Source organism: Muscardinus avellanarius, assembly GCF_963383645.1.
Source record: "Muscardinus avellanarius genome assembly, chromosome: 9".
In the NCBI taxonomy this organism is placed as follows: Eukaryota; Metazoa; Chordata; class Mammalia; order Rodentia; family Gliridae; genus Muscardinus; species Muscardinus avellanarius.
In genome coordinates, this window is record NC_137795.1 from 29,441,669 (window position 1) to 29,461,485 (window position 19,817).

Genomic DNA, 19,817 nt, shown 5'->3' on the forward strand with positions numbered 1-19,817 from the left:
TTTTTGCAGTACTGGGGATGTAACATAGGGGCATTCTACCTCCAAGCTATATCCCCAGCCCTATTTTTTATTCTTTATTTTGAAACAGGGTCTCACTGAGTGTTGCAAAGGGCCTCACTAAGTAGCTGAGGCTATCCGTGAACTGTGATCTTCCTTTTCCAGCCTCTCAAATGCTGGGATTACAAACATGTGCCACTGTGCCTGGCTTCTAGAATCAAATTTCCTCTGAGAGAAATCCAAAGTCCCTCTCCATGATAAATCAGGAAGCTCTAAGACAGCCCTATTTTAGATTCTTTTATCCTCAATTTCCTTCTCATTACACTAGATCAACGGATGCAAAACTGTTGTATGCCTTCTTAATGGAATTACATTGTTAAGATGCTGCTAGGGCCTCTACATTGGAGCCAGTCAAAGGACTCTGAAAAAATGTTAAAAGAGATAACCCCCCAAGCTGTCGCACCTCTAAACATATATATAAATTTGAAAACTTCTCAAAAATACCCCCTACTGGGGCATCAGATAAGTAATGGGCTTGTCCTTATTAATTCTTCTTCACCCTATCATGGTCCTAATAGCTAAGAGCTGTTTTCTAACCTAACGGCATCTAGCTATGGCAGCCCCACGATAACTGAGTGCTCCCTTGATGCTCCAATGTTGGACTAACTGTAGCTTGGCTGAAGGTCCTGTCATCTGGACAAAGGAGTGTACCATAGTGGATCAAAGAGCCAGGTTTAAAAACCTAACAGGTCAAACTAGAGAAAACAACTAAAATTTTTCTGTCATCTTAGCATAGCTACTCTAAGAGATATGGGTACCTATAAGTGTATAAAATATCAGTGGGGAAAAAAAAAACACCACTGAGTCTACCCAGCCAAGAGGAGCCTCTTGGTCTGGTATTCTTTTGATATATAAGAAATCAACTCCTATATTTGTCCAAGCTATTCCAAACCCTACTTCTGCTCTCCATGGTACTAATTTCTGGTCTCACATGGCAGAAAATGTGTTAACCACATCTTCCTTCTGTATGTTTAAGCCCAATTTTGCCAAGCAGGTCCTGACCTCGTATCTAATTGGTCTTGGCCTAACAGAGCAAGGAATCCAAAAGCAGACAAAGCTTAACAATGCTGCTGGGTCTTAATGACCATGCTCCTGATGCTCAGAGCAAGGCACAGGGTTTAGGAAAATCCATTCCAATCTCAACGATTGTCCCGGAAGGCTTCCTGGGTATAGGACCGGCACCATGTAACCTTAAATGCAATCATACTGTAAATAGCCCATTCCAACAACAGAGATGAGCCTACCTTCAAGTTGGTCAGTCTTTGATTTTAACTTCTCTTATTCCACCATCCCTAAGGGATTTTATGGTTGTTGTTATGTGGGAAAACTCAATATATTATTATACCTTTTCCATCATCATAACTCATTCATGGGTCACACACTTCCTGTTCTCTCACTGTAAAAGCAACCTATGTCTCTAGTCTCCAGCTCCTTTTGCAGGAGTGTAGCCACTTTATTGGTCATCCCTGGAGTAACGGTAGGTGTTTATATCTGAGTAAGTCAGCAGGCCTGTCTAATCACCAAAACTGTTAATGACACAGCCTTAGCTCCATCAATGAAGAAACAGGTGAGGTCTATCAGGAAACTCTTGAAAATAGGGCAACAGGTGATTACCTGCTCTTACTCCATCACTTGGGATGTCAGGAATTTCCTGGGATGTGCTATTTTAATATTACCAATAATTCAAAAAGGATAACTCATTTAATATTTGATATGAAAAAACAACTAAACTATATTCACCATTCAGAAGGAATCTTTGGATATGGTTCCTCCTGGATAGCATGGCTCCTGCCCTTTCTACCTCCTCTGCTCATTATCCTCCTCATCTACTCGTTGGGCCATGTATAACTAACCTGATTATGCTGAAAATTTTAAAAATTACTAATTTCTCTGTTAAAGAGGTTCTTCTCTTGAAAACCAAAGGCCAATCCATCCTTCTCCCAAATGCACAGAACCTCTAAAGATCCTCAGTGTCTGCAACACAGCTTCTAGCCCAAGGTCTATTTTTGTCCCATTGTTATTCAGGAAGTAGCCAGAGAAAATCTGGCTGCCCATTTCCCAATATAAATAAAATAGTGCTGGGGATGTAGCTCAGTAGTAAAATGCCCCTGGGTTCCACCCCAGTACCGCAAAATAAATAAATAAATAAATAAATAAATAAATAATAAATAAAACCTCTGAAATGTGGGCACTGTGAGGTCTGACTCTGAGGCCTAGCTGGAAGAGGTTGAAAACAAAGGATTTCTGGAAAGGCAGAAAAATGCCTCTAACCATCCCCCTGCCCCCAAACCCATAAATTTGTCTGGCTTGTTCACCAATAGGTTTCCTTTCCTCCTAATGCCCCCTAAAAACTTCTAGTCTGTAAGGGAGGGGACTCCTGACTCTCCTTGTCTCTCTCCTAGTCAGTCCCCCTCCCAGGCTTCACTCCCATTAAAGAGCCTGTTCTGGACTGTAGTGCTGTAATTTTTTTCATCCCTATATTTTTTAACAGGTTGTCCAACTATGAGCATACAAAAAAGCTTTGAATCGCACATTTTAGTTGGTTAAGTTTTATAGTGTGCAAATTATATCTTATGAAAAACTCACCAATTCTTGGAGGTCATCCAATCGACAGAAATCAGGATGGGCACAATGACCAGAAATGAAAAGCCCGCATTCCGCCTGTGCGTGGACTCAGTGGGGTTGTTGCTCATTGACTCCTTTTCATCACACCCCCCACCCGCCACCCTCCTCCCCTCCAAGGACTCTTGGCAGTGACAAGAAGCTCCCACTTCATTGTGCGTCTAAATGAGCACATCTGCCCTTGACCTTTTGAGGAAAAACAAATGCCATGGCTCCAGGGTGGCTGTTGGGATTTTCAGAGTTCTTTAAGGTTGAATTACATTGTCAGTGTTATCTTCAGAGCAAACACTGCATTCATGATTTCCTAGGTAATACTTTTATTTTACAAATTAATAAATGGAGGCACTGGGGGTCTGGCACAAAGCTAGACAGGGAGTCAGTAGCACAGCCAGGATGGGAACTTGGGTCTCCATTCGCCATGCTCTTTTCAGTGCCTAAAGTAATTGACTGTGTCACTTAGTACTGCCAAACACATGTGTTGTATGAGGAAACGTCTTTGTCTTTAACTTTGTCTGTGGCCCTCTAAAGTCCCTGCAGAACTCTGTGAATGCAAACTCATTTACCCAATCCTTCCTCCTGACAAGATATCACTCAGAGCATTCTGATTCCTTTGATGAGAGTCAGCTGCCCTCTGATCATGTTCCAACACAACCAAAGATACTTCTTTGCAAATATATTAACCAATGTGAGAAGTGGCAAAAGACACTCTGCAGATATTGAAGCGTTAGATCACTGTGGCTAATAACGTAAACTGCATGAGCAGGAAACATCTGCATGAAAACAAAATAACTGGGATGCACAGCCTCTGACTTGAAGTCACTAAGTGTGTTAATTTCCCTCGGTCAGATGAGAAGGTAGCACTGTCCGGTGAGCATATGAGCTTGCAAATGAAACATTTTGATCCTGAAAATCTTACCCGATCGATGTGGAAGGTCAGGTACCTACATTTCCAAAGGGTTTACACAGACCAGCGATGCCCCTCAGGTTCCATCGCCTATATTTATTTTACAATTATTTGAATAGTTCAGACTTGTGAAGGTTAATGGACTGTCTTGCTTGGCGACAGTAATTCTCCCCTTAGCTGCAGGCCGGAGCCCGGGGAGGGAACATTCACATGAGCTTCTCACTCTGCCCCTTGAACTCCACCATCACTGGGAGAAATCCGCCTCTGCAAAGGTCGCTGTAGTCACTGTTTATCTTTCCCATCTCCATGGCAACCTGCTCCTAGGCCTCTTCTGAGGAGCAACTTCCAATTGTGTTAAATTGGAAGTATCTTTCTGACATGTGAAATGCTGCTCATTAGAACCGAGGAAGACCAGGAGACTCACAATAAAAGAGAAGCCTAAATAATGGTCACAAAGCAGGAAAGTCTATTTTTCTTCTGCATTGCTCTCAAATTGTTCGACGTTATTCAAAGTAGTAAAATAAGTAATCTGTTCCCAGTTTTCTATATAGACTCTAATACACCATGTTCACTAATCCATGATTTTTTTCCTTCTCAAAGTGGACTAGAGAAAGGAGCTCAAATCTGCAGTACTTTTCTAATATGATGTTTTCAGAGGAAATAAAAACAGGGGGTTGCTTGATTACTAAAACAAACCCCATGGGTACCACTCTGAACACAGATGGTGTCTTGCTTGACTGGGAATAGCAATGATACAGTGGAGGTTGCTATGGTTTAGAAGTGTCCCTCAAAGGCCCACATGTTAAGGACTTGGTCATTAGCTTGTGGTGCTACTGGGATGTGATTGAACCTTTAAGAGGTAGATAGAGCCTGCTGGGAGGTCCTTAGGTCATTGGGGATGAGCCCTCAAAGGGAGTTTTGGGACGCTGGCCCCTTCCTGTTTCCTTGCCACAATCTGGTAAATACACTTCCTATGCCATAGCTTCTACCATGTTGTAGTGTGTTGCCCCAGGCCAAGCCACCATGGACCAAAATCTCTGAAAACATAGGCCAAAATAAACATTCCCTCCTTTTAAGTTGCTTTTCTCAGGTATCTGTCACATTGACAGAAACCTGACTAACAGGTCCCTTTGAGCTTTTGAGAATTAGCCAAGAAATGGCTATGAAGCTGGACAGCCAGGGAGAGAGAGAGGAGAAGGGAGGGGAGGAGGAGGAGGAGGAAGAAGAGGAAGAAGAGGAGGAGGAGGAGGAAGAGGAGGAGGGGAGGAGGGGGAGGGGGAGGAGGGGGAGAAGGAGGAGGAAGAGGAGGAAGAGGAGGAGGAGGAAGAGGAGGAGGAGGAGGGAGAGAACCCTCATGAGGAAGGCATGGCTAAGTTTCTTTAGTAGGAGAAACAAGAACCCAGCATTATTTCCAGAAAACACAATACAGACATCGGGTCAATACAATTAAAACACTTGATCTCCAAACTCTAGCATGGTGGAAATCTGCCCCTTCCTCACAAAAGAGTGGAAAAAACAATTTCTTAAATCACCACTATTGTTTGTTTGTTTCTTTCTTTCTTTCTTTCTTTCTTTCTTTCTTCCTTTCTTTCTTTCTTTCCTTCTTTCTTCTCTCTCTATCCTTCCTTCCTTCCTTCTCTTTTTTTCTACTTTATCACACATAAAATATTAACAGGAATTTTATATTCTCATGATAGATGAATGTTAATTTCCCATTGTGTCATGTTATTTCTTTAGAGTTTGAAAAAGAGCTGAATAAGATTCTCACATTGTGTTTGATATTTTCTCTTAGTTTTAGTGTAGTGCTCAATTTTTTATTTTATTTTTAATTGAAAATTGTAAATATTTATGGGATACACTGTGAGATCTTGGTACATGCCTATGTGGAATGATTAAATAAACAAATCCATCATCTCTTTTTGTCACATTTTTTCCTTCAGCATATATTTAGCAAGGTGTTTCTGATCAAAATTTAGAATATTCCCTGACTTCTGTAGCATACAAGAAAAAAAAAAAACTATGTTGAAATGAGCCCTGGAGTTGAAATAAAAAACTTATATTTGATTAAAGCTTTTGCCTGTACTCATTGGATGACCTGGGGCCAGTCAGGCTAGCACAGTATTTTGGCCTGTATGATGGAGTAGCAGGTCAGCTCTGCAAAGCTCTCAGGATATTACACAGATCCAATGAACCAGTGTGTGAGAGAACACCTCACCTTGGCACATCATCTATGCACAGATACCACTAACGGGAGTCTTGTGGGAAATGCAGATTCGGAATTTATATAATCTCAGGAGGGACTTGAGATTTTGCCCTTCAAAGAAATTAAGAAACTCCAATGAAGGTGGATCAGAAGACACTCTCAAAAGGTCCCAGACCCTCAATAGTATTTAAGAATTATCTATATAGTGAACTTAGTTTTAGAAAGTTTCACCAGAATTTTCTTCAGTGGAATTAATTAAAAAATGCCTTACCAGAGATGGATTCATGAATTCTTCTAAATACACCCGGCACAGTTTGCGGTCCCACTCATCGGTGATGTGACCCCCATACATGATTTCACCAAAGAGATAGCGCAGGTCTTCCCATGGGACCTGAGGGAAGCATGCATGGGTTCATTTCTGGGCTCGAAGCATCAGCCCCTCTAACACAGGGCCCCGAAACCCCATCAACAGGGACCTTCAAAAGAGGTGCAGGCAATACCCAAGTTTCCATGTAGAATCTCTTGAGAGAATTATTTTTAGTGTGTTCCAACACATTTGGAAAAAAAATCCACCCATGCTGTACTTGTTATATAGATCTTAAAGGAAAGAGACTCATTCTTTGGACGTGTTATGTAGGGAAACTTTATATGTTCAATATCTCGTCCCAAAATCATTAGGGGAGGTTGGTTCATAGGGCCTTTGAAGTGTTAACTATTTTTATGGCCTGATTTATGACAGTTCTTATGATCTGATTCAAGAAAAGAAAGAAACAACCAAACTACTTGAATTTGGGGTGTATTTCAAATTCTATCACTTTCCAATAGTCCCGGCAGACATATCTCTTCGCCACAGATTAACGTGAGGGCTTAGTTTGTGGTGCAGGTAGCCAAATGACTTGTAGCATGTTTTATTCAAGAAAGCACTGTATCTCTTCTTTATTTGGCTTAGTGTGGTTTGAAGCCTCTCTTTGCTACCCTTTAGCTTCTTCTGCGTTTGCAAAACATGCCACTTTGTGATGAAGCCTTTCTAGACAGGAACCTTTATACCCACGGGGGCAGTCTATTGCCTCTCAGTGGTTCAAGTAAAAACGTAATTATAGCCTTCGCTCATTGCTCGATGTGTCAGAACAGAACAAGTAAAATTGTTTCCACTGTTCAGTGTACTTGCCATGAGTTTATTTGAATTTGAATAAATGAACTTCAACTAGGTCTTTCTTTTGAACTGGTTTGGTACAAATGACAAATAAAAGAGAAGGGTCCAAACTGCCACATGTTCTGGCCCTGCATGGACTACGTTCCTTATAGTGAAATGGACAGGAAATGAAGATACCTTCATTTTCTTTCTCCGCTGATTACACTTCCTTAATGCCTGCTCTACTTTCCAGGACCAGATATGTATCTCTGTGAAGATTTTAAGTATCCAGGGGACTGTTTGTTATATAATTGATGGGTTTTCTCCTAATCTTGATGTTTGTCTTTTATCTATACCTTCTTGAAGAGGGCATTTTGTACAACCAAACTGTATAGACATACTGACTTAACTCTCAAATCCTGACAACTTGCTTTCTGCTGTGTGGCAAACAACTTTGGTGAAGTTGTCTGAGGGACGGGATATGTGAGTGTGTGAAAAACCCATGGCTGTGTTGACCCTGGAAGCCACTGGAGAAGCCACGGGGTCGACCCTGGAGAAGAAGCAGGGCACAGTGCAATTTAACTGGTCAGCTGGTACAGCCGAGACTCCAGATGTGCGCTCTCACACATGTCAGCTCTTTCCCCCTTCATCTGGACCTCAGCTGTGTCAGGACTCAGCTGCAACAGGATAATCTTGCTGGGCGTAACTTCGGAACAGTGATATAAGACTTCAATGTTAGTATTAAATGGTCCATTTTTTTTCTGCTCAGAACTACTTTAATAATAAATTTCATTTTAAATAAAAGCTGAGCCATATAAATGAAACTGAGATCCATATAAATATTTATTTGATGGGCCAAAATATGTTTAAAGTATGCAGACTGTTTATTTGCAAATTCTTAAAAATTATTTTATTATTATGTGCAATTATATATCAAGAGTGGTTCCGTATGATAAAAATCTTACATGCACGTAGCTCTTGGCCTAGTTCCTTCCCTATTCCACTCTGCTTCCCCCTCCTCTGGTACTGGGGTTCCTGGAAGTCCTTCTACCTCCAGGCTACACTCCCAGACCTATTTTATATTTTTTAAATTAGGAAACAGGGTCTCTTAAACCAGGACAGCTGGCTTCGAACCTGCGCAGTCCTCCTGTCTCCTCCGCCTCCCAAGTGCGGGGATTACAAGCGTGTGCCACCACGCCTGGCTTGTACTCTTTTTTTTTTTTTTTTTTTTTTTTGTGGTACTGGGGATGGAACCCAGGAGCATTCTACCTCTGAGCTACACCCCCAGCCCTATTTTTTATTCTTTATTTTGAAACAGAGTCTCACTGAGTTGCAAAGGGCCTCACTAAATAGTGGAGGCTGTCTGCAAACTGCAATCCTCCTGTCTTAGCCTCCCAAATGCTGGGATTACAAGCATGAGCCACCATACCCAGAATCCATGCACATCTTAATAAATCTGAAAGTAATACTTTCATAAACTGCCAGAGTATTTTTTGAACTATTTCCTTCTTTAGTCCTTTTTCCCTTCCTTGATTCTCTCCCCCTATCTCCTTCTACTATGTGGTCTCTCTCCACATTATTTAAAGTCCCTTATATTTTAATTTTATATATTTTTTTAAAAGATAGGGAATAGTACCAGGCGTGGTGGCGCATGCTTGTAAACCCCATGCTTGGGAGGCGGAGACAGTAGGATCATGCAGGTTCGAAGCCAGCCTCGCTGGCTTAAGAGACCCTGTTTCCAAATAAAAATATAAATATAGGTCTGGGAGTGTAGCCCGGAGGTAGAAGGGCTTCCAGGAACCCCAGTACCACCACCAAAAAAAAAAAAAAAAGAGAGATAGGAGGGAATAGTAACCATCACAATTCATATTAAAACATGTGTTCAAAGTTTGTTCTGAGGGAGGATACACCCATGCTGTGTACAAATTCTGATAGCAGGAAGACCACTACTAAAGCTTGAGAAAACACAGCAAATACAGTAGCGGTGGTTACCTAAAGAACATCAAATATAACCATATGTCTAAGGACAAATGGATGGGTGCTTTATTTTTGTGGTAATGGAGATTGAACCCAGTGGCATTCTACCTTTGAGCTATACCTCAAGCCCTTTTTAATTTTTTTTTTTTAAACTAGGATCTAGCCGGGCATGGTGACACACGCTTGTAATCCCCGCGCTTGGGAGGCAGAGACAGGAGGATCACGCAGGTTTGAAGCCAGCTGCGTGCTGGCTTAGGAGACCCTGTTTCCAAATAAAAATGTAAAAATAGGTCTGGGAATATAGCCTGGAGGTAGAAGGGCTTCCAGGAACCCCAGTACCACCAAAAATAAATAAATAAATAAATAAATAAATAAATAAATAAATAAATAAACAAATAAATAAACAAACAAACAAATAAAACAAAACAGGATCTTGTGGGGTTGCTGAGAGTCTTACTAAGTTGCTGAGGCTGTCCTTGAATCTGCGATCATTCTCTCAGCCTCCCAAGTACTGAGATTACAAGCATGCACCACCATACTCACTTGGGTGGATGATTTTAGAGGAAGGCCTTTTATAGAATGGTGGCTGATAGCAACCAACACTGGTTGTTTTTGACAAATATATCCCAATTTTAAACAGACTTAATGGGAGAAGTACCCCTTGTGAGTGTTAAGTCAGAAATTCCTAAGGAATAAATTGTTCTTTTTAAAATCCAATCATCAGGTTTGTATGGTTTACACAACTGTTCTTGATGAGCCATTCCCCTTCCCATCTGTAAAGCACATTTGAGCCATGAAATAAAATCATTCATCTACCTATCAAGGGGAATGTTACTGAGAAAGTCACAACAAGGTGGCATCCTTAATACATAATAATGACATATGCAGGAAATGCACCATTATTTATACATGTGACGCACTGTAAATTGCTTCCATCATCAGAACTAATTGTAGTGATTATTAATGCAGTGTTATGAACTGTCAGAATTGCTGTATGTAATTACATTTGTGCAAATGCTTCATTACCTGCCTAATGAATCTGGCATATATGCACATGTAAACCACTGTTTTTGTTAACATAATGAAGGACATTTTTTTTGCACTAAGCTGCTGATGCAGAACTGGTTTGACCTATCTTATGAAATTTGACCACCAACTGCTAGAAAACCTTTGATCTGGTTTCTTCTCATTCTTGGTAGATGCATATATAGTGTTAACTATTTCATAATACCTCCAAAAGAGAATTTATGGTCCATTTTGATAGTGCCCAAAGACTGACAGATTGAGTACAGTTCCTGAGAAGGGTTAGATGACCACAAGTACTTACATTAGGGTTTGCCTCTAAGTAGTTGTAGAGGACATTGGCACAGATGGTAAGGTCTCCAGAACTGAAAGGATAGCTCCGGCTCCAGCCCTGGGGGCCAAATCTTAGTCTCCCAGCAACACAGGCGTGGAAGTAGCACAGAGAAAAGAGGATGCTTTTAAACTCCTGATCTTTAGAGCACATCTCAAGTGTGTCCTGGGAGAAAAGAAAAGCTTGGCTATTTAAATGGTTTATTAGGGTCTGAGTTTTAAATAATCTTGTGATGGATTTGAGAGAGCTATACCTAAAGACTATAGTTTTAACCATGGCCACCTATCCAAGCAAGTATAAAAGAAAACTACGTGGCATTTGCCACTCTGTTGATTGAAAAGGAATGTTTTAATTGTGACTGTAGTTTTTCTGAGTATGTCTAAGTTCTCCAGAAAATGAGGCAGTTTGTTTAGCCATATGAACACTGCTTGATGTCATTTTCATCTGTTAAGTTTGCCTTGTAAAATATGAACAACAAAAGGTCACACTTGGTATCATCATTTGCAGATCAATAGTTAACCACAGCTGTTCATTCTTCTTATCCTGGTCCCATAGCAAAGCCCAACTGGGCACACTGCCACCCACTGAAAACCTTCCCCAGCTTCCCTTGAAGCCAGAGGTGTCATAAGACCAAGTTTTCCCAACAAAATATGAACAGAAATGACTGGTATAACTTCTTGTCATTTGGTTCAAAGGAAATATCTCTTCCTGATGGTCACTCTTTTCCCCTTTCTGTGGGCTAGAAACACTGCTGAGGGGCAACCCAGAAGCCTTAAGTCAGGCATGGTAGAGGTGCCCATTGGCTTGGGTATGTGGCTGGCCACATGGAACCGATCTGCTAATTCATTCTAGAGAACAAAGTGCTACCTCCTTGGAATCACCACAGCCAATACAATCGCCATGACACATGGTCACCTTCTGATGAAGCCAGAGTAAAATTCAATTAGGATGTCTGAATGACATGGGTAAGATTGGAAAACACATGATATGTGGTCTAGCTCCTGTGGAATTTGCTTTTGAAAATGCAAAGGGAAAGTCAAATCCCAGCGTGTTGATTGATATGGCTAGGGACATCACCAGCTGCAAGAAGAGAAGGCAAAAAACATCTGTCCAATCTAGAGTGTGAAGAGGGAACTTTACCATTTCAAAGTTGGCAGTGCCTTGTGAGAAACGAGAAAAAAAGTGGAGGGCCGCTCCTTCAGCTGGTGTTGGGCAAGAGGTGAAGATGAAAATCCGCAGATATGGTTTAGTTCTTTAATATGGTCAAACTACAGGGAGTTCACATTTAAAATAGTGCTAACAGGCCGGGCGTGGTGGCGCACGCTTGTAATCCCCGCGCTTGGGAGGCAGAGACAGGAGGATCGCGCAGGTTCGAAGCCAGCCGTGTGCGCTGGCTTAGGAGACCCTGTTTCCAAATAAAAATGTAAAAATAGGTCTGGGAGTGTGGCCCAGAGGTAGAAGGGCTTCCAGGAACCCCAGTACCACCAAAATAAATAAATAAATAAATAAATAAATAAATAAATAAATAAAATAGTGCTAACAAACTTCGGCATTATACAAAGTATATCTGGCACCTTTGGGAGGAGCAGTACAGACCTGGTATCCCAGGGTCTTCTAGTACTAAATAAACCAAGGCTGGGCTTGTTCTCTGTGAGCCAGCACCAGAAGAGTGCTCATTTTCTTTCTGTGGTGTTTTTAGCAGAATCAGGAGTACCACCAAATTATAGTTCTGGAGTTGGTAAGGCTGCAAATAGTGCAGGCCCAATAAAATAACCATATCATTTTAATCACTGGGTCCGTTTTAGGTAATTTATGCGATTTGGAAATATATAATCATAAAAATAAATTTTCTGCCGGGCGTGGTGGCGCACACTTGTAATCCCCGCGCTGGGGAGGCTGAGACAGGAGAATCGCACAGGTTCGAAGCCAGTCTCAACTATTGAGTGAGGCTCTCAGCAACTTAGTGAGACCCTGTTTACAAATAAAATATAAAATGGGTCTTGGAATATAGGCCGGAGGTAGAAAGCCTCTGGGTTCCACCTCCAGTAACCCCCCCCAAAAAAAAAAATTCTGAAAGTAAACATCAAATAAAAGGCAACCTTGTGAAAGAAGAAAAATCATAATTGGAATTAAGTTTGAAGAGTATAAATATATGTTTTACTTTTAAATATATGAAATTTCTAAGAGACACAAAAAGTATCAAAATTTCACATCAAGCCTAGGATGGTGGTATATGCTTGTATTACCAGTACTTGGGAGACTGAGATAGGAGGATCTCAAGTTAGAGGACGGCCTGAGAAAATAGTGAGGTTCTTATCAACCTAGCAAGACCCTGTTTCAAAATAAAAATAAAACAGAGCTAGGGGTAACTCAGAAGTAGAATATCCCTGGGCTCAGTCCTCAGTGCCACACACACAAAAATAATCTCATCAGAATAATGATCTAACAAGACATTTAACAGTTAGTTGAATTCTAGAGGGGTCACATAAACCCCAAAGGTACGATATTTCATATAACTTGATTTTATCCTTAGTGCCAAAACAGTAACAACAAAACCCTACCATGAGCCAGGCATCGTAGCACACACCTATGATCCCAGTATTTGGGAGGCTGAGACAGGAGAACTGCAGGTTCAAAGACAGCCTCAGCAGTATAGCGGAACTCTCAGCAACCTAGCAAGACCCTGTTTCAAAAAAATAAAAATAAAAAAGGGCTGTGGGTGTAGCTCAGAGCTAGAATGACCCTGAGTTCAAAACAAAACAAATACAAATGAACAAAACAAAACAAAAATCTCACTATGACTCAATGCCTATTTCATTATGTTCTGATAACATAAATGCTGAAGGAACAAAATATGAAGCAGGGTTTTCCAAGAAAAAGTATGAGTTTGCCTACCATTCCATATTTCAGGCCAGTTGTATTTTTATACAACAAATGATGAGTGAGTTAATATCAGAAAATAAATAGTATTATGAACAGAAAACAGGCATGCACACCTACATAATAGTGCTAGACAGTCTCCAGTTTCACATGCATAATTACCAATTCTTTGTTTCTGCCCACAACTCACAGAAATAAAATTTATTTATTTATTTATTTATTTATTTATTTATTTATTTATTTATTGTGGTACTGGGATGAAACCCAGGAGCATTCTACCTCTGAGCTACACCCCCAGCCCTATTTTTTATTCTTTATTTTGAAACAGGATCTCACTGAGTTGCAAAGGGCCTAAGTAGCTGAGGCTGTCTGCGAACCACGATCCTCCTGTCTCAGCCTCCCAAATGCTGGGATTACAAGCGTGCACCACCACACTTGGCTTAAAAGTCCGTATTTATTTATTTGTTTGTTTATTTATTTATTTATTGGTGGTATTGGGGTTCCTGGAAGTCCTTCTACCTCCGGGCTACACTCCCAGACCTATTTCATACTTTTAAATTTGGAAACAGGGTCTCCTAAGCCAGCACGACTGGCTTTGAACCTGCGCAATTCTCCTGTCTCTGCCTCCCAAACGCGGGGATTACAAATGTGCGCCACCACGCCCGGTTTGTTTGTTTGTTTATTTATTTATTTATTTATTTATTTATTTATTTAGGTGGTACTGGGATTCCTGGAAGCCCTTCTACCTCCGGGCTACATTCCCAGACCTATAAAAAAAACTTGTGGAAACATACATGCACACACCACCCAGCCAGCACTCACCCAGTCCCCCCACTCCCTCCCATCCCTCCCTCCCATGCTTGGCGTAATGGTTGACTACGATATGAATAAGTACATCATGTGCTTTAGAGAGTTTCCTTCTTCCCCCCTTCCATCCCCACAGTTAGGTTCTCTTATTCGTTCCTCTATAGGATTTCCTTTTTCATCTAGAGTTCCTCCTATGACCCATTTCTCCTTAGTTTTTCCATATTAGGGAAAGCATCCGATTTCTTATGTTTTGTGACTGACTAATCTCACTTAGCATAGTGTTCTCCAGATCCTCCAATTTCTGTACTAAGTTTTCCACATGCATCTTCTGGAAGCAGATTCCTCAAAAGTCACCTAGTTTGTTCATCTTATACATGTGGCTATGTTTTTTTTTAGTTTTAGTGTCAAACTTAAATACATTTTCTGTTCATGAGACTAGAGAATGTGTGGGGCGATTCTTTTAAGGGATTAAAACACACATGTGCATGCATACACAACACACCCAGAGATGTTACTTCATTCCTCTGAGATGCGTTAGCTGATAAAGGTCCCCAATCTCGCGAGAACTCTGATTTTACTAGGTAGTTTCTGCTTTCTTACCTGGTCAAAATTGTACAGGGCAGCATGCAAATTGGCTAGCATTCCTGTGGGGGGCTCGTTGGTGATCTTAATGGAATTTTCCAGAAGGCCTTGAGGGATGATGTGCTCATCTGGTGTTGGTGCAGATTCGGCACTCATGAACACCCTGTAATCTCTGTGGCTTCCTTGGCTGAATCTTTCTAGGAGTTTCTCCAAGGTTCCCAGCCACTTGGCTACCAAATGGACATTCTGAAAGACAGTATGGCTTATGGTTCTTGTATATTGCTTAAATTGCAGTATTAAAATAATTTCCTATAAGCCGGGCGTGGTGGCACACGTTTGTAATCCCCACGCTTGGGAGGTGGAGATAGGAGGATCGCACGGGTTCGAAGCCAGCCGCGCTGGCGTAGGAGACCCTGTTTCAAAAATATAAAATAGGTCTGGGAGTGTAGCCCGGAGGTAGAAGGCTTCCAGGAACCCCAGTACCACAAAAAAAATTCCTATAAATAAATATGTTGAAAACTCAGAGAACCATGACTAAAATTTTCCTTTATTATCGTATCAGAAAAAGCAGCAGCAACCTAGGACAGAATTGCACATAGAACACATTGAAAGATTCACCTCACCAAAGGTTGTCTTTGTAAACAAAAATTTCTTCCAATAGACTTACCATTCACTTCTGAGATGGAGTGACCTAATACTTTTCTTTGTTGCAGTTTAAACCCGGTTACTGAGGCAATCTGGGTTAGTCCAATAAAGTATAAAAACTAAAATACTAAAATATAAAAACTAAAACTAAAACCCACTTCATTGTTCCTGTTGGAAACCTCTTCAGCTCAAACTCCTACTCATTAGTACATGGACTCAAAAGGATATTTGGGAAGAAAAGCTAGCTGAAAATGAAAGCAACCGTTCATTGTTAAGATGCTGTATGTATTCCTAATGTATTATTCTTCTTAAATCCTAGAGCTGTCAAAAAAACATGTGGTGGGGGGAGGAGGAAATGCCACCACCATCGTCATTTTTTACTTTCTGGTTTTATGATTCACAAATTTCCTCCAACGTTAAACACCCACAGGGTAGAGCTTGGTAGTTGGTGCTGAGAGAGCGATGTCAAAGCTGCTATATTTTATATGTCTTTAAGCTTTGGAGAAGTTTTTGATATAATGATTGAAACACCATACCCAGGGATATATAATTATTTTTGACAAAGACAATCTTTTGTTTAAATTTGTAACAGCTACAAAAATAGAGGGGGTAAAGACAAACAGGGGAAAAAAAAAAACAGCCATATAGGTATTCTTTGAAATTTCTATTGCAAAAAGATCTATGCCAATTCAGATATTCACATTATTGGGTTTTTATTCCCATAACAAATACTGAACATTGGTAGGTATCATGGGGTGAATTGTATCCCCTCCAAAATTAATGTGTTAACCCCCAGGACTTCACAATGTGAAGATAGGATCCTGTGAAGGGGTGATTTTTTTTTGGTATTGGGGATCAAACCTAAGGCCATTCCCATCTGAGCTACACCCCAGCTCTTTTTATTGTTTAATTTGAAACAGAGTCTCAGTACGTTGCTGAGGGCCTTGCTAAGTTACTAGGACTGGCCTTGAACCTGGATCCTCCTGCGTTGGCTTCCTAAGTACTGGAATTACAGTTGTACCCCACTGTGCCTAGTTTAAAGAGATAACAAAGGCTAAATATGGACACATGATGGTGCCCTTCTATGAACAAGAGATGAGGCCACAGAGAGCATGTGGAGATACAGGGAGAAGCTGGCCATGGACAAGTCAGAGAGAGGCTTCAGAAGAAAGCAAGGCTGTTGACACCTCATCCCAGACTTCCAAGCTCCGAACTGTGAGGAATTACACATCAGTGGAGTAAGCCCCTTGGTCTATGATGCTTTGATTTGACAGCCCTGGAAACTAGTCCTCCTTTACACGCTTGCTGTTAGATTATAATGAGAATACCTCTCCTACCTAATTGTACCATTCATAAAAAAGAAATAATAAAACCTGTGTTCTTAGTTAATTATGCCCAGCTTTCTGTCTTACGCACCGTAACACCACCTCTCTAGCAGCTGGGACTGCAGGCGTGCGTCACTATGCACACCTGGCTCTGAATAATAGGTTCTTTTGAGGATGACTGTACCCTTATAGTATTTTCTCCAGTCTGAGCTCTTGGGTATGCCTCTCAATGAATTCTTTCCTTTGTGGGAAGATTTCAGTGTTACCAGAGTGTCTGAACAAGAACTGCTGTCTCTGAAAAATCATCCCTCCACTGTTACCATCTGATTCTGAGCCTCGGGAGGGTATGTTCAACTACAAGGTCCCATATGAAAGCCTCTGTCAAGGCCTCATCTAAATGGTGGGTGTTACTATCCAGAAGAATATGTTCCTACAGACAAAAGCCTGTTTGAACTCTAGGTAGATTCTTCATGAGTCTGGTTTTATTTCAAGCAGAAATGTCATGTGCATGAAACCTGGGTACTGGAGATACTAAGGGAAGCCAGTGCTGTACCCGCACTTGGGAGGCAGCACAAAGAGCATCCCTTGCTGCCAAAAAGACCTGGACCGAGCTGCAGCTGTGGCACCATCAGCGCTGTGGGCTTTAGACACTACGGATTATACCAGGCTCACTTTTCTCATCTCTGTGGAGAGTGACAGGGCCTACCTCAGAGCCTTGTTGTAATGATCAGAGATAAGCATGCTGGAAACTGTCTACTCAAGAGAGCCTTTGAGCTCACTGGGTCTCAGAACAACTGGCCAGTGCCAGACCTGACAGCTAGCGGGTCTTGCGGAAGGAATCAGCGGAGTCCTGGGGTCCCCAGAGCTGGCCTGGGCTATAGGGCTCCTGGGATCTTGCAAAAGTCCATGGCTAAGGAGGCCACCTCAGAAAACACTAGGTAGCAGAATCATAGATCTGTGTAATGTCAGCCCCGTAGGGATAAAGCAGTCATCTAATCTTCTTACTTTACAACAAAGGGAATTCTCTGCAATTCCTTGGGGGCAGAGTTAGAGTTGTACAAGATAATGCTGTCAACCTCAAAGCAGCCTGTAACTTCCATTGCTACCATAATAACTGTGTGGTGATCTCCACAAGCCTGTTTCGTGAGGTACTAACTACTCTGCTGCAGATGTTTCTAAGTGCCAAGACTGATGAGATTCTTCCTGATATTTTTAAACTTTAAAGCACTAGATATTAGCCGGGCATGGTGGCGCATGCTTGTAATCCCAGAGCTTGGGAGGCAGAGACAGAAGGATTGCACAGGTTCAAAACCAGCCTCAGCTACTTAGTGAGGCTCTCAGCAACTTGGTGAGACCCTGTTTCCAAATAAAATATAAAATAGGTCTGGGAGTGCAGCCTGGAGGTAGAAAGCCCCTGGGTTCCACCTCCAGTAATGCAAAAATAAAATAAAGCACTAGATATTTCTCTCCAGAGGTGAGAGCCACCCCTGTCAGGAGAGCTCTTCACCCCTCTAAACTTATTTCTTGGTACTGGGAATTGACCTCAAGGGGCATCCTATCTCGGAGCGAACACACCTAGTCCTTTTCATTTCATTTTAAATTCTAAAAGAAGGAGGGAGGCGGGAGGGAATGGGGTGGGAATTGGGGAAGAGCCAAATGAGTGATGTGTGCATGTATGCCGCTACCATCTTGCACTCCATTAAGTTGTATGACTACAATGCACCAATAAAAATTCTTTTTAAAAAAGGAAGTTTCTAAGTTGCAGAGTGCCTCACTCACTAAGTTGTGAGGCTGGCCTCAAATTTATTATCCTCCTGTCTCTGCCCAGGTGTTGGCCACCATGCCCGGTGCTCTCGGCCCCGTTAGAGGTATCATGAATGCTTAGAGGACCACCGGGGCTCTGCACATCTGCGGGGCTCGTACGCCGGGCAGGGTGTCTCTGCACGGTCTGCTTTGGTGCTCACGCCCAGTGCTTTCCAAGAGAACTTGATACTCACCTGGAGCACGACCCAGTGTCCTCCTCTGGAAGCACTTTCCAGCACCTTTTCTGCCACTATCTCCTGACCTTGTCCTAAAGACACATTGTGGAATTTTCCAGACTCCATGGTGAAACCAAGTCTTTTGCCTGTGGGGGGAGACAACACAGTCAATCCAGGAGAGGCGAGGAGAGTCTGGAAAGCTGGGGTCCAGTGTACATCTGTGGTCGCTGCTGCTGCTGCTGCTGTCTTCCGGGCCAGTCGAGGAGAATCTAAACCTGAACTCCTTCCGTTCTGCAAGCAGCATTTGAGCTCTCCATAGCTGCCTCCCTGCCGGCGTCAGAAAAGCCTGTGGAAGTCAGTTCCTTTGGTTTTATGATAATGAAGCTTTTGACATTTTGATAGATGGCAGCATTGTTAGGGAGCTTTCTAAACTCCTGCAGGAGTAGCTAAGCATTTCCCTCATAAAAGGAGCAACATGTGGTATCTACCACATCTGTTCTTGGATAAATGCACAAGCTCTCACCTTGTGAGGCCACGTTTAAATTGAGCGCAGTCAGGTCGCAGCTACATTAACCTGGTATTCCTGGTGTAGGCTGCGGGGAATAGCAATCCAGAGCACAAAGCCCCAGTGCCTTGTACAATCAAATAGACTTGCTCTAATGACCATTATTTAGTTACAGGGGGCACAAGATTATATGAGTATGGAGAAAATTGCCCTCTGGCCCTCATCTCGTCAAAAGGTGGAAAACAGTACAAAGGAACTTGCATTATGCCAACCAGATGAATGTTCCGTTTGAACATTTCTTCACACTGCAGCGTTATCAGTCTTAACATTTCCAATCCACCCAATCTCTGACAAACAAAATCCAAGACAACTGAGCAAAAAGGGAGGCTAGGTGTGCAGTGGGCAAAGGGAGGGAGGGAGGGAGGAGGGGCGGGCGGGCGGCCAGCCCCCTGGCCACTCACCAAGCATCTCCAGGTCTTTAAGGGCATCCACCCCTGGAGACAGGATGAAGAATAATGGGGTGGCTGGGTTGCTCTCTTCAAAAGCTTTACTTAAGTCCAATCTGGTCCTTTCCACGTACTTTGCACCCAGTTTTTCTTCCACGAAATTTCTATTAAAAAAATATGCAAAAACCAACACCATTGATTTTGACCTTGAAAGGCATCACTATTGGATAAGTTTAAACTACTGGCACCGACATGGGATGTCTTCCTACAATGACATATGAATCTGACTAGATTTATGCCCAGAGCATCCATGAAATCCCTCTCTACTTGAGCAACTCCTAAAACCCAGAAGCCTGCGTTCTATTCTGGGGGACTACTGAGACCTTCCTGAGTACCATC

At 42.0% G+C, this 19,817-nt stretch overlaps 1 protein-coding gene across 2 annotated transcripts in view; it reads right to left on the reverse strand.

Moving 5' to 3' along the window:
• DNAH11 (dynein axonemal heavy chain 11) overlaps positions 1-19,817 on the reverse strand; it is a gene marked incomplete at its 5' end in the record, with an annotated part of 386,720 nt that overhangs the window by 16,117 nt on the left and 350,786 nt on the right. For both annotated transcript variants that reach the window (XM_080701838.1, XM_080701837.1), the window contains 5 exons: positions 6,058-6,177; positions 10,223-10,414; positions 14,537-14,764; positions 18,486-18,613; positions 19,434-19,582. In XM_080701838.1, the coding sequence (XP_080557964.1) occupies positions 6,058-6,177; positions 10,223-10,414; positions 14,537-14,764; positions 18,486-18,613; positions 19,434-19,582 (817 nt within the window). The remainder of the gene's footprint in view (positions 1-6,057; positions 6,178-10,222; positions 10,415-14,536; positions 14,765-18,485; positions 18,614-19,433; positions 19,583-19,817) is intronic.